Consider the following 16,082-nt stretch of genomic DNA (forward strand, 5'->3'; position numbering starts at 1 on the left):
AGAAAAGTGTGGTGGATAAAAAAGTAGGATATTTAATATGGAGAAATGTGGGGGCTAAAAAACTAGTAGATTTATTACAGAGAAATGTGGTGACTAAAAAACTAGGATATTTATAACAGAGAAGTGTGGTGGATAAAAAACTAGGATATTTATTATAGAGAAATATAGTGACTAAAAAACTAGTAGATTTATTACAGAAAAGTGTGGTGGATAAAAAAGTAGGATATTTAATATAGAGAAATGTGGGGGCTAAAAAACTAGTAGATTTATTACAGAGAAATGTGGTGACTAAAAAAATAGTATATTTATAACAGAGAAGTGTGGTGTATAAAAAACTAGGATATTTATTATAGAGAAATGTAGTGACTAAAAAACTAGTAGATTTATTACAGAAAAGTGTGGTGGATAAAAAAGTAGGATATTTAATATAGAGAAATGTGGGGGCTAAAAAACTAGTAGATTTATTACAGAGAAGTGTAGTGGATAGAAAACTAGGATATTTATTATAGAGAAATGTGGTGACTAAAAAACTAGTAGATTTATTACAGAGAAATGTGGTGACTAAAAAACTAGGATATTTATAACAGAGAAGTGAGGTGGATAAAGAACTAGGATATTTATTATAGAGAAATGTGGTGACTAAAAAACTAGTATATTTATTACAGAAAAGTGTGGTGACTAAAAGACTAGGAGATTTATAACAGAGAAGTGTAATGACTAAAAAACTAGGATATTTATAACAGAGCAGTGTGGTGACTTCAACACTAAGAGATTTGTAATAACGAAGTGTGATGACTAAAACACTAGGAGATATATAACAGAGAAGAGTGGTGACTAAAAAATTAGGATATTTATAACAGAGAAGTGTGGTGACTAAGAAACTAGGATATTTATAACAGAGAAGTGTGGAGGATAAAGAACTAGTAGATTTATTACAGAACAGTGTGGTGGATAAAAAAGTAGGATATTTAATATGGAGAAATGTGGGGGCTAAAAAACTAGTTGATTTATTACAGAGAAATGTTGTGACTAAAAAACTAGGATATTTATAACAGAGAAGTGTGGTGGATAAAAAACTAGAATATTTATTATAGAGAAATGTAGTGACTAAAAACTAGTAGATTTATTACAGAAAAGTGTGGTGGATAAAAAACTAGGATATTTAATATAGAGAAATGTGGGGGCTAAAAAACTAGTAGATTTATTACAGAGAAATGTGGTGACTAAAAAACTAGTATATTTATAACAGAGAAGTGTGGTGGATAAAAAACTAGGATATTTATTATAGAGAAATGTAGTGACTAAAAACTAGTAGATTTATTACAGAAAAGTGTGGTGGATAAAAAAGTAGGATATTTAATATAGAGAAATGTGGGGGCTAAAAAACTAGTGGATTTATTACAGAGAAGTGTAGGGGATAGAAAACTAGGATATTTATTATAGAGAAATGTGGTGACTAAAAAACTAGTAGATTTATTACAGAGAAATGTGGTGACTAAAAAACTAGGATATTTATAACAGAGAAGTGTGGTGGATAAAGAACTAGGATATTTATTATAGAGAAATGTGGTGACTAAAAAACTAGTAGATTTATTACAGAAAAGTGTGGTGACTAAAAGACTAGGAGATTTATAACAGAGAAGTGTAATGACTAAAAAACTAGGATATTTATAACAGAGCAGTGTGGTGACTTCAACACTAAGAGATTTGTAATAAAGAAGTGTGATGACTAAAACACTAGGAGATATATAACAGAGAAGAGTGGTGACTAAAAAATTAGGATATTTATAACAGAGAAGTGTGGTGACTAATAAACTAGGATATTTACAACAGAGAATTGTTGAGGATAAAGAACTAGTAGATTTATTACAGAACAGTGTGGTGGATAAAAAAGTAGGATATTTAATATGGAGAAATGTGGGGGCTAAAAAACTAGTAGATTTATTACAGAGAAATGTGGTGACTAAAAAACTAGGATATTTATAACAGAGAAGTGTGGTGGATAAAAAACTAGGATATTTATTATAGAGAAATGTAGTGACTAAAAACTAGTAGATTTATTACAGAAAAGTGTGGTGGATAAAAAACTAGGATATTTAATATGGAGAAATGTGGGGGCTAAAAAACTAGTAGATTTATTACAGAGAAATGTGGTGACTAAAAAACTAGGATATTTATAACAGAGAAGTGTGGTGGATAAAAAACTAGAATATTTATTATAGAGAAATGTAGTGACTAAAAACTAGTAGATTTATTACAGAAAAGTGTGGTGGATAAAAAACTAGGATATTTATTATAGAGAAATGTGGGGGCTAAAAAACTAGTAGATTTATTACAGAGAAATGTGGTGACTAAAAAACTAGGATATTTATAACAGAGAAGTGTGGTGGATAAAAAACTAGAATATTTATTATAGAGAAATGTAGTGACTAAAAAACTAGTAGATTTATTACAGAAAAGTGTGGTGGATAAAAAACTAGGATATTTATTATAGAGAAATGTGGTGACTAAAAAACTAGTAGATTTATTACAGAAAAGTGTGGTGACTAAAAGACTAGGAGATTTATAACAGAGAAGTGGAATGACTAAAAAACTAGGATATTTATAACAGAGCAGTGTGGTGACTTCAACACTAAGAGATTTGTAATAAAGAAGTGTGATGACTAAAACACTAGGAGATATATAACAGAGAAGAGTGGTGACTAAGAAATTACGATATTTATAACAGAGAAGTGTGGTGACTAAGAAACTAGGATATTTATAACAGAGAATTGTGGTGACTGAAGAACTAGGATATTTATAACAGAGAATTGTGGTGACTACAAAACTAGGATATTTATTACTAGGATCTAAAAAGAATATGAGATTTTAGATCCGTCCAATGCAGTTGCTAAGCAAATCGTCGGGTTAAACTTTTGCTGAATCCTCATCTCAACATGCATTAGGCTATTGCAATAGGGCAACTGCTCTGGGTGCCAAGTCGTGGGGGTGCCAGGTCTAAGGAATTTGCCTGCTTTGATCCAATTTTCACATTGACTTGGCTTTTTTGCTTATATTTGAGTAGGAAGGGAGGCACTGTAATTAATTTTCCCCAGGTACCACCAATCCTAGGAACATCTCTGAATAAAAAGTTTCTTAAAAAAAACTTTCTTAGTCACCGCACTTAGCCATAGGTTTAAAAATTTAGCTGGTTGAATGCTATCTATTTTCAAAACATTCAACCCAAACGAAAGAGCAAATAAATCTTACCAAGGTCCACAGGCCAGAACACAGGTCAGGCGTTCAACTTCATCGGTACAGTCTATCAACTCAGAAAATATCATTTCATCTTGGGATGTAGACAATTGCGAAGGCGAGGACGTGGCACTTTCGGAGGGTAAACTGCTAGCTACTTGGACTGGTAAGGTTTCCCCTAATTGCTCAGCCGTGGCTGCTAATGATGGCTTTTCAGGAGATATCCCGATAGGTTCTACAAAATACGCATGTCAAAGAAGAGTGAGAGGTGGCGAGAAAGAGAGAAAGAAATAAAGAAACAAGGGAGAGAGAGAGAGAGAAAGAAAGGGAAAAGAAGGAAACAGTTTTATTAGCATTTATTAGAAAATTCATATACAAAAAGGAATTAAACTGGAAATTTAAATAGGATCGATACATACTTTTTGGCGTTACAAGGAAGGTGGCAAAATTTGACAGTCATTTTTAGCAATGAATATATTGAAAATTTGAGGTTAAAAGATTTATGCAAGGTATATTTGTAAGAAAAAGTTTAACAAGCTTATTCTATGGTATTTTTTATGGTTTTTTGTTTGTTTACCGATCTGAGGTTCCATACACTGCTGGTCAAACATTCTTTTTCTTGTGCCAGTCCTTTCTTCTGTATTTTGTGTTTTTCCTTCATTTTATTTAATTTTTCTTCAAGTTGAAGAGCTAATTTCATGTCTGTTACATACCACAATTTAATCCGTTTCCTCTACTAGAAATGAAATTTAATTTTTTTCTTGCTTCTTTTTTATTGCAGATAATATTTTGCTCCACTCGTATTGTTCTATAGAGGGCAAGAAATAAAGTATTATTATTATTACTTAATTAATAGCTCTCCATTGGGAAGACCCCGTTTGACAAGAAACTTTTATACAAACTTAAAATTTTTTCAACTTAAAAATTTTTTTTTAGACCCATAAGTTTTTTTATACTAAAAACTAGGAAATAGTTATTTCCTTCTGGAAAAAAAAATTACAAAATTTTCAGCACTAGGAATATTCTTGAATTAATTCTAAAAATACGACAAGAATCTGAAAATAGTCTCGACCTCAGAACATCAAATGTCACTCTGTATTTGGACAAAGTTTAATGCAAAAAAAAAAAATATTATAAGCAGGAGAAACAATATTAGGAACTATACAAGATAGGTTTTTCTTATAAATCCTCAATAGAAATCAGTTTCTCTTGATAAATTATGGAAAACTAGGAAAAATCACCTCAATTTACATTACACGTTTTGAAATGCTGCAGCCAAGTGTTGTATTTCATGTGAAATATCAGGGAAGAGGTGACAATGGCTGAAAGGGGCAGATGGCAATAACCAAGTTCATCCTGGTCAATGTGAATATCGCTAATAGAAACACCAGAATAAACAACACAGTGATCAATATCAGACAATGAACTGTTATTCTGTATGTATGAATGGGTCTTTATCCAAAACCCAATATCCATTTGGTAGCGAATTCAAAAATAAATCAGTTTGTGCTGAGCTAGAGTTTATATTACAGTTCATATCGCCTAACAGGATCCAATCCAATCCATTACTCTCAACACTAACAAGAAGGGTCTTTAGCGATGCACATGCTTTAGTATACTTTTTAGAGAGGAAAAGGATCTTTGGTCGCAAGGGAGGAATACATTAATAAAAACTAGGTTAGCAAAACGGATTGCAATGAAATAATCACATTCACGATAACACCCACGGTTTATGTTTTAATACGCAGGCCTGCCCACCTGAAGGTTTCCCGGAAGTTTTTCGGGCATTTCTAGCGAAAACCAAGTGTTCTTTACTCCTGCGAAGGGAGTTAAAACTCACTAAGGGCAAGAGGTGTTCTTGTAGAAACAAAATCTCGAAACTAGATAGTTTCTGGTTCAAAGAATCATCTTTATCCTTCGTTCCGTTAATGTTGAATGACGATATAAAAGTCGATTTTAAAAGTCATTTTCTTTGCTGACTAGAACGTTTATCTACAGCATTATGGAAGGTTTTAGGCATTTTAGAGAAAATGAAACATGATTGGCATGACAATTGGCATATTTAGTCGTATTGATGGTGAAAATGAAACATGATTAACATGACAATTAGCATATATAGGGATAGCCTGGCACGGGGAATCGAGCGACAATTCATGCTCTTCTGCACAGCGGGATCAACGTTTAGGTTTATTACAATAGGCCTTCAGGTGATTAGGCGATTGGCAATTATAACAGCCCCTCGGTGGACACTGGAACTCATGAACATGGAAAATCTCATAACCAACTTTCACACGAAGGTTCAGCGCATTACCAAGAGCAATTGCATTTTCGAAAAACACTTTAGTAGCAAAAGAATTGCCCATTCGTTTAGCATCCTTAATATTGCCGCGGCCAATTAGCATGCCCACGTCAAAGACATTTGATAAACATTTCATAATACCGATATATTTTGTTTCATTTACTTTGACGTCACAGTTGCTCATTACAGAGGGAACAGAATCGCAAAAGTCCTTAGCAGCAGTGATCAATCCACACCACCAATTTATCGCCGGAGGGCTTTATACTATGAATACATTCATGACAAGGTATAAGGTCAATGACTTCACGGCGTTTTGCAGCCGTGAAAACAAAAGAAGAGCAAGGGTTGATAGATTTCGCTACATTAATCACTTGTTTCCACTGACTAGAGGTCTTCGAAAATTCCACACCATTGTACCTTACTTTATGAAGACAACGTTTAAATTCCAACTTTTTTTTCTGTTTAATCTCAAAAAGGCCTTAAAATACAATTGCTCTTGCTAATGCGCTAAGGCTAGGGGTGAAAGTTGGTTATGAGAAAGGCCCTTAAAGAGCGACCACACGTTACCCAAATTCTAAGCCACAATTTTGCACAATTTTTCAGGGTCAGTTTTCCATATTGAACATCTAGTCTTCAGATTAAAACGACAGTAAAAGGAGATTGGAGGGCAAGTAGCGCTCCTTCCAAGCCCATTTATTTTCCATAGTAGAACAGTCTAGCAGCTATTTCTCAAGGAATATTGGGTATGTCAACCCCCTAGATTATGCATTTGGTCCATTATGCTTTAAAACTAAATGTTGCTTTAAAAGTAAATCAAAAGACACTATGTGTATGGATACCAAAAAGAAAACTTAGCAATATATCAAGAACAACTGGAGGTATTAATCTGAAACTTTCGGGGCTATTAATATTAGTACTTCTGCTCTTACAATTCAGATTAATCAAAAGAGTGTAATTGTATCCAGGTTATCAAAGAGCATATATAGAATTTCTTGGGAATAATATTAAGTTTTATTTTTCAGGTCAATTTGAGGAGGTTTAAACTTAAATTAAACATTACTATTTGTGTCAGGATTGAAAATTGCTGAAAAACATTCTCCAACATACAAATAGCAAGCCAAACTATGGATTCTTAAGGAAAAAAGCTAAAAGATACAAAATATATTTTTTCCATGAAAATGACTAAGTAGAGAAAAAACGAGCAGAAATTAATTTAAAAAACTTTTCCCACGAATCCCTATAAACTTCTCAGTTGTTTGCTAGCATCCGTCGATGGCAATTAATAGTTTGTTTGGATTTTGTGCAAATCGCGGATATTGGCGATTTGCGGATATGTTTTTTTTTGTTATTTGTAAACTTCACGAGGGAGCACCATGATATTAGAATTGCCTAGGTGAGGCATGCCACGAAATTGGTACCACTGACTTAGAGCATTATAATTAGCCCTATAAAAATTAATATACCTGGTCCAGAAGCTGCAGGGCCTGAAGCGTCAAAGAACTCACATGGAGGTAGGGCTTCGTAAGCAGGCGGGTTGTCAAGGGCTTCGTAAGGAGGTGGGTGATCAGACCTCTCCTCAGGCGCCATACTACTAGCACCACCCAATAGCGCCATACCAAGAGCACCACCAAATAGCGCATTAGAAGCTTCAACTAGTAAATATGAAACTATAAATACACTTTATAACATGAAACTAAAATCAATGAATCTATTTCCTTTTCCCCTTACTTTTATCTGTCTGTGAGTCAATTTTAATCAATTATTACTGTATTTTAGCTTTTTCCTACATAGCTTAAGGCTATATGATACTAGCTTGTCTGCTTCTAAGAAGCTACTATTCTTAACCTTTACCGAACATAACTCTAGGAGTTCCAACGTAAAAAGAAGGTTCAAATAATCCATACCCTCTACTAGAACTTTTACATCACACACTAAATTATTCTCACATTAATCATGGTTAGGTAGCACGATTTTTTACTATTTGTTTTCATAGATATTTTCTTAAACCATACTGGCCTGCCATAATATAAGCAAAGGAAACGATCAAAAATGAGGAAATAGGGTCATGGATCAAACTAAAGGAATTAGAGAATTTTATGGATTTTAACCATAATTAACCTATATATGCATATATAATATTTTTTTTTTTAATTTGACACTTTTGCAAGACAAAAACGAGGCAAAGATGCGAGGACAACAACATTGATATGACAAACTCAATTCTTAAAGTATTCCTTTGAGTTGGAAAGCGGATAATGGACAAAACGCATTAAGAAAAAAAGTGAGAAAGAAATTAAATGAAAAAAGAAGAGAAAGGGTTCTGCAAAAAAACAAGAAAAATAAAAAAAAACCTTGTCCATCTGTCTCATTTACGTAGCACACAAGTGCAGCTTTTTTTTTTTTTTTTTACCAAAAGCATCATCATCATGTCGCTGGAGTCGCCAGTATTAGAAAATATACCACAAATATGAAATATTAGCATCATTTATTTTTTTGGTAAATAAACAAAGTTTTTCTTACTTTTCTCTGCCATATCCTTATATTTTCAAACGGTGTGTTAGTTTTAGACGGAATGAAACCGTGGCTTCTCATCGATATTAAATAAAATAAAAAAAAATTGTTTCAACGGTATTTGTAAGGAGCAGCATTAAAACCCAAAACAAACATATGTTATTCCGTATATGAAGGGGTTAACCCCTTCTCAATACCTTGCTGTTCATGCTAAAGTTTTTAGCACTTTAAAAAGCTTCCTATTGTAATTAAACTGCCCCTGTGTTTCTGGAGTAGTTCTTAAAAAAAATTGGGACAAACAGTCACAATTTAGCGTAAAGAGGAAACTTTTACTACTTTCTTGATTTTTATAAAGCGTAGGGTGGTGACAAGCCCTTCATATACGGAGTAGTTTTTGTCCGTTTTAAGGTTCAATTTTGCTCTTTACTTTCAGTTGAATTTTTTTTTTTATTTAATTTCCGATTGTTTTACAAATAATGCTGGTACATCTGGCTCAACCTCCATGAAAAACTCCCTCCCCTCAGGAGAAACTCCTCCTTGTAAAGTCCCTCCAATGTAAAAATACCCCATCCTTTAGAATCCCTTCCGGAGAATTCCATCCTTGCAGAGAATTCCCCCTCTCTCCTCCAAAAATTTCTTGCAGACGATTCAACCTGAAAAATTATCCTATCTTTAAAATCAGTTTTTTTAGATACTGTGTAGCTCTTCGAACCGCCTTTCTTTTTTGTGTAAAAATCTAGAGGAGAGGTAAATTATATACATATTTTTGTTTATGTTGAGTCACTTTCTCATCTGATTAAACCATCTGAATCAATTCGCGTTCATTTTATAATCCCACACGAGGCGGTGAGACTTCGTTTTTATTATTTTGATTGACGAAAGGTAAATAATGCGAGATACAGGCGACTGATGATGTATCAATAGCACTTTAAGAGCGTCTGTAGCACAGTGGGCATCCATATTTAGTGATAGTTCTGCAGCAGGACATATAAATCGGGAGGATAGAAGCGAAGGTTTATTTTTTTTTTCTGTGAGCACTCAAAGGTTTTTGGAAAAAGTATTAAAGGTATTTGGAACTTCTTTTCTGGGGGATCAACAAGAGCTCTCAGGGAAAAGTCCTAAGGGATATTTCCTGACCAAAGTGCAATGCTTACTGAAGCAACTCCTGACCTGGTTAAAACACGTGAATCTATTGGTGGGTCTTTGCATATATTTTTTTTATTGGCAAAGGGGAATAATGCGAGATAGCTCGTCTGAGGAAACTGATGATGCATCAACAACACTTTAAATGACAATAATGACATGCTTATCAGCAACTGGATGGGGCATGGGTCGCTAAGAGGGGGGAAATTTAAATCATAAGACAAAATTTTCTCAAGGATTTGCTAGAGTTCGGAGACAATAATTAGAGACCTTGATGCGAGGATTGAATATGCAACGGCTGGAATGACAGGAACCTCGGTGGGCAAAATAATCAAGCCAGTAGGCAAAATAAAATCATCAGACTCACATTTCTCAAAGGTCTCAATTATTTCCTTTATTTGACGGTAATTAGCTAGATCACCTTGCCGTCGAGGCACACATTCGCCTACGAAAACTCGGGACCATAGGTCAGTTTTAGGTGTCATAATAGACTTTTCATAAAAAAAGTCAGCTGCTTGTTTGGCAATAACTTCATTATCCACTCCTTCATGAAAATTTGACTGGACAAAACTTAGCAGCACAGAATACACAAGCTCCATTATAACCACATTCATCCATTTGATGAGGTTCATATCACCAAAAGGCAATCAATATACTATTAATACTACCACTACAGTAACTGTAACTAATGACACTAAGGGTATTAAGGTAAAACTCTTAGGGGACGTTTAGGGAAAGTTTCAATTAAACAGAAAAAAACTAGATGTATGTAGGTTTTCAACTATATGTAGGGCATATAAGCAATATCAAAGGCAGCACTATTTTTCAATGACACTTCTAAAGGAGCTAACTAGATTCAAGACTTAAAAGTTCTAGTGCCCTTTTAAGAGTAAAGAGATTGGAAGGCAAGTAGCCCTCCTCCCAAGCCCATTTATTTTCCATAGTAGAACAGTCTAGCAGCTATTTCTCAAGGAATATTGGGTATTTCAACCCCCTCGATTCTCCAGTTGGTCCATTATGCTTTAAAACTAAATGTTGCTTTAAAAGTAAATCAAAAGACACTATGTGTATGGTTGCCAATAAGATAACTTGGCAATATATCAAGAACAACTGGAGGTATTAATTTGAAACTTTCGGGGCTACTAATATTAGTACTTCTGCTCTTACAATTCAGATTAATCAAAAGAGTGTAAGTGTATCCTGGTTGTCAAAGAACATAGATAGAATTTCTTGGGAATAATATTAAGTTTTATTTTTCAAGTCAATTTGAGGAGGTTTAAACTTAAATTAAACAATGCTATTTGTGTCAGGATTTAAAATAGTTAAAGAACATTCTCCAACATACAAATAGCAAGCCAAACTATGGATTCTTAAAGAAATTAAATAAAAAAAAACAAGTTTTTTTAACTGAAAGTAAGGAACGACGTTAAAACTTAAAACGAAAAGAAAATATTCCGTATATGAAAGAGGCTTTCCCCTCCTCAACGCCTCGCTCTTTACGCTGAAGTTTTTTATTGTTTAAAAAAATATAGTTGTGAGAAAGAGTCAAAGTTTAGCGTCAAGAGCGAGGCGTTGTGGAGGGGACAGCCCCTTTCACATACGGAATAATTTCTGTTCGTTTTAAGTTTTAATGTTGTTCCTTACTTTCAGTTAAAAAAGCTTGTCTTTTTTATTTAATTTTTGAAGGTTTTGAATTAATACAGGTTTTGATTTTGAATCACCATATATGAATAATCAAAACAAAATTAACATAGTTATTATATTTTCGACAATGTTGAACAAATTGGCTATCCCAAAGTTTTGATTGGGTAACTTTGGAAAAAAAATGAGCGTGCTCCAAAAATTAGGGGGCCTAGTTACCCTCCATTTTTTTGGTCACTTAAAAAGGGTACTAGAACTTTTAATTTCCGTTCCAGTAAGCCCTCCCACGATATTCTAGGTCCACTGGGTCAATACGATCACCCCTGAAAAAAAATAAAAAATAAAAAAACACATCCGTGATCTTTCTTCGCGCAAAACATTTTGTAGACAGGTGCTTGAAACCTCCATAGTAGGGTTCTCTAATATGCTGAATATCATGTTGTGATTTTTATTAAGGTTCTATATCTTTTAGGAGGCCTTTCCCTCTTTTTTTCGAAAATTAGCCAAATGTTCTCAGGCACGTAACTTTTGATGTGTAGGACTGAAATTGATGAAACATATATATTTGAAATCAGCATTAAAATCTGATTCTTCTGATGTATCTATTGGTATCAAAATCCCATTTTCTAGAGTTTCGGTTACCATTGAGCCGGGTCGCTCCTTACTTACAGTACATTACCACGAACTGTTTGAAAAGCTAAGATACAAAATATTTTTTTTTCCATGAAAATGACTATGTAAAGAAAAAAAACAGCAGAAATTAATTTAAAAAAATTTTTTCCACTAATGATATTTTTTAAAGAAAAATAAAAAATCTCCACTAAGCCAAAAATGAGCATAAATAAAATCAAATAACCTTCCAAGTTTAAAAAATACAACAGATCACCATCAATAAATAAAAGTAAGCAAAAACAAACACAAAGTACTATAAATAAGCGACTCAAACTCAAAACGAGCAAATATTACCATGAGCACAGCTGATAACCTCCACTCCTTCTCAAGACTATGACACGATATACACTTTACTGAAAATAAAATATATTTTAATGTGATTAACTGAATCTTAGTGATTAACCGGAGAATTTGACCTTTAATGATGAACGAGTGGAAGCATCTTCTATTTTTTGTGGATTCACTTTTAAAAATAAACCTTCTTGATGAATAAAGCTTCCAATTTTTATATACAGAACTATCATCAAAATTACCCGTGCTGTAATGACACAATTTGGTTACTTCAACTTCAAAAAGCTGTCTTTTCAGCCCTTTTGTTTTTTAGTCATGGCAACAGAAGTCTGATTTTAATGCCAATTATTTAAAATATTAGTTTATTATCTGATTGGCACCATCACATGTTCTTATGTTTCAAAACATTCTGCTGAGAAAAAAGGGCTTAAAGAATATGCTAGTTTCAATAAGGTCATGCATTTCCCAGTTTTAAAATAATGGCATGATATGACTTTGAAGAAAAGACCAAGATACCCATATTTTGAGTTTGCTATTTTGGCAAGAACCTCCGCCAAATCATCTTCAACGCAAAAAAAAAAACAAAAAAAAAACTCTAAGTGGACTGTATTTTTTTTCATTTACTTAAAACAGGGGTAAGTAAGTAAACAATCAGATTAACGACGCTTATTGACAACTAAGGGCCCTACATTGGCCCTGTAGTGTTTTGCTACAGCAAGGTTCGATCTCTGGGTCCCCTATTACAAAGTTAAGGTCAAACCCACTTTGGCAATACATGACTTAGAACAAGTATAAACTTTAGGATATTCACTTGTATGAAACTCTTGTGGATATTTTTACTAGTACATTTTTAATATGTCGAACATCGTCTTTTGAATTATCACAGAGTGTTTCGGAAGAAAATACGGCAAACAGGCAGACATACAGTACGCTTAGATTACCTACAAGAGGAGGCACCTTTAGGCAGTACTTGAACATTTTTGTAAGACGCTGCATCTCATTTTGGAATGGTCTACCAAGGTAGGATATCCTCAAAAACTCGTCACTTGATTCCTTTAAAATGAACTTAAACAGACAAAATTTTAGAGCAAAAACGTGGTTTTGACTTTCATTAAGATAGTTGGGTTTAAAATCTACTACAATTTATAAAGCACATACCATTGCAGGGTACACACAAAAGAGTTTTTTGCATTTATGCTAACTATATATGAACTATGTCACCATCTAATTTTTAGTGTTAAATTAGATGCCGCTAATAGACCACCTCTCCTAAAAAAGTAAAAAACTATTATATTTTACCATGCGCTAGAATACGATGCACTGCCTTGGTTGACCCATCCTTGAAGTACATCTTGAAGGTCGTTTCACCTTCAAAACCGCCGTTTGGTAAGGGGAAGATACGGCCCTTCAAAAACTTGCCAAAAAGTGACCTCTTCAGGTCAACCTAAAATGTATATTAATAATAATTTATTTTTGACCCACTAAAATTATAAAAATTGGAGTAACAAATGAAAATAAAAGGTAAAGACATACAAAACAAAACTCATGCAAAACAATATCAATATAAAAAACTACAAATGCAAATCAGAACAATCGCACAAGAGGATGAAAAGGACCCAACCGCTTGCAGGCCTCATCTTTTAACTTGGAGTCCAACTGATTATGTGACGTCAATATATCAGTTGCATTAAACATTCAAATAATCTTAAGGTTTCTATACCAACGAGGCAAATAAAAAAGATATTTACAATAACGGAAATACAAAACTCTAATATCCTGCATATCACTAGTATTAAAAAATGGGTGCAAACTTGATAGAAAAAGAATTGAATGGTCGCAATATGTAGAATAGAGTTTAGCCACTGCCTTACGAGAATGTCGGCCGCGATTAGGGAGAATTTTAGCATAGCCTGCTTTAGGCTTATTCTTAATATCTGCAAGTGCACTAGCACGGATAGCTGAAATAGAAGAGCAGATACTAATCCTGAGTCAACGCAACACAGGAGCCAGCTTAACTGAAAAAGAACTACAACTCAAAACACTACTTGGGTTTTTAGCATTGAACACACATTTTTCAGCATTAAGCACGAGGCCAATTTTTTCCAAAAGCTTAGAAACAAACTGGGTAGACTTAGCTAGGGTGAATTTTGAACGGCTAATAACTAATAAATCATCTGCATAAGCAATATAAGATAAATTAGTTAGACCCATAAAACAACACGCCGGAAAAATACGAGAAAGCACAGGGTATAAACAAGCACTAAAAAGGTATGGTGACAGAGCCCATCGCTGCCTAAGTCCAGACCGGATAGGAATATTACCAAAAAAGATCTCTCCTGACCGAAGTCGAACATATGAATTTGCATACCAAAAACGAAGGATACATATAACAGATGAATTCACTCCAAGCTGGGTAAGAGAATACCATAGTTGGCTGTGACAAACCGAGTCAAAAGCTTTTGAAATATCTAACGCACATAAATGAACTTCAGATCCATCTTTTTGTGCTTGCATTAAAAAAGAAGTAAGAATTCGATGCACATGTTGGCATCCTATATTTGGTTTAAACCCAAATTGATTGGAGACATAATCAACTTTTAGAAGAATTTCAGTAAGCAGGACATATTCAAAAACTTTGCTCAGCGAACAAGCTACCGTACAAAGGTCTATATGATGTGCAATTAGTCGGATCTTTCCCACGTTTAAGAATCGAAGTGACGCTCCCGCACAAAGGAGAATCAGGCACCAAAGACGTACAAAGACAAATTTGAAATAATAACTGCAAATGATAAATCAATTCTTTCAAATCAATATGAACGTGAAAAACACTAATACCCTCAATATCACATGATTTAGATTTTAAATTCTAAACACACCGAATCACACGGTCAGCAGAAACGGGAGGCACATGGCCTTGGTAAATTTTCGCAGGTAATACATAAGAACAGAGGCTAACAAAATGAGAGTGAACCGCATCATTCATAATATTAAAAATCTTATTATAATGATTAATCCAAGAGGCATTAGGGATCCAATCGGCATTAGGAGGTGAATCAAATTTCGCAACATTAACCACTTGTTTCCACTGACTAGAGGTTTTCGGAAATTCCACACCATTGTACCTTACTTTACGAAGATAACGTTTAAACACCAACTTAGTTTTCTGCTTAATGTCAAAGAGGTGACCCCCTTAAAGGGCAGCCACAAGCTATCACAATTTTAAGCCACAATTTTGCAAGATTTTTCAAAATTTTTAAATCAAGGTCAGATTTCCATATTTAACATATAGTCTTAAGCTTAAAACGACAAAGCGGGACAATCACTTCTTCAGCTTTTTTCAGGCAGGAAACAATCTGGCTGTAATATATATTGAGCTGAACTCGAGCTTTTGGGAATATAACACTAGTACAGAGTAAATTAAATAGAACTTTAATCGTAGATAAAAGAAGAGCAAGGGTTGATAGATATAGAAGCCAGTCCGCTTTATTCCAGTCTCTCTTGGTTATCCACTTTTTATAATTAGTACATAAGGTCTGTTCAGCCCGAGTCGTATTGATGGTGACAGTTGCCGAAAGGGGCAGAGGGTCATAATCACGTTCATCCTGGTCAATGTGAATATCGCTAATGGAAACACCAGAAGAAACAACACAGTGATCAATATCAGACAATGAACTGCTATTATGTATGTATGAATGGGATGCATCTATATCCGAAACCCGATAGCCATTAGGTAGCGAATCCAAGAATAAATCAGTCCGTGTTAAGGTAGAGTTTATATCGCAGTTTATATCGCCTAACAGGATCCAATCCAATCCATTACTCTCAACACTAATAAGAAGGGTTTTTAGCAATGCACATGCTTTAGTATACTTTGTTAAAGAGGAAAAGGATCTTTGGTCGCAAGGGAGGTATACATAAATAAGAACTAGGTTAGCAAAACGGATTGCAGTGAAATAATCACATTCATAATAACACACAGGGGATAGCGGGACTAGCTTATGTTTTAATAGGCATCCCAGCCCGCCTGAAGGTCTCCCGGAAGTTTTTCGGGCCCTTCTGGCAAAAACCAAGTGTTCTTTACTCCTGCGAAGGCAGTTCAAACTCACCAAGGGCAAAAGATGTTCTTGTAGAAAAAAATGTGGAAATTAGATAGTTTCTGGTTCAAAGAATCCTCTTTATCCTTCCTTCCGTTAATGTTGAATGAGCATATAGAAAATTCAATTTTAATAGTCATTTTCTTAGCTTTGAAATGTTTATTGCTTTGAAATGTTTTTCAAAAACAAATATGTAA

The 16,082-nt window shown here is 34.1% G+C and overlaps 1 protein-coding gene across 1 annotated transcript in view; it reads right to left on the reverse strand.

The window, feature by feature from the left end:
• The window catches only part of LOC148941465 (uncharacterized), a 48,136-nt gene that overhangs the window by 13,607 nt on the left and 18,447 nt on the right, over positions 1 to 16,082 (reverse strand). The window contains exons 3-5 of the mRNA XM_089104271.1: positions 13,091 to 13,235; positions 6,997 to 7,185; positions 3,250 to 3,469 (exon numbers count right to left, since the gene is read on the reverse strand). Of these exons, the coding sequence (XP_088960397.1) occupies positions 3,250 to 3,469; positions 6,997 to 7,185; positions 13,091 to 13,235 (554 nt within the window). The remainder of the gene's footprint in view (positions 1 to 3,249; positions 3,470 to 6,996; positions 7,186 to 13,090; positions 13,236 to 16,082) is intronic.

Source organism: Artemia sp. Qi Xiang Cuo, chromosome 18, assembly GCF_049724085.1.
Source record: "Artemia sp. Qi Xiang Cuo chromosome 18, ASM4972408v1, whole genome shotgun sequence".
Classification (NCBI taxonomy): domain Eukaryota; kingdom Metazoa; phylum Arthropoda; class Branchiopoda; order Anostraca; family Artemiidae; genus Artemia; species Artemia sp. Qi Xiang Cuo.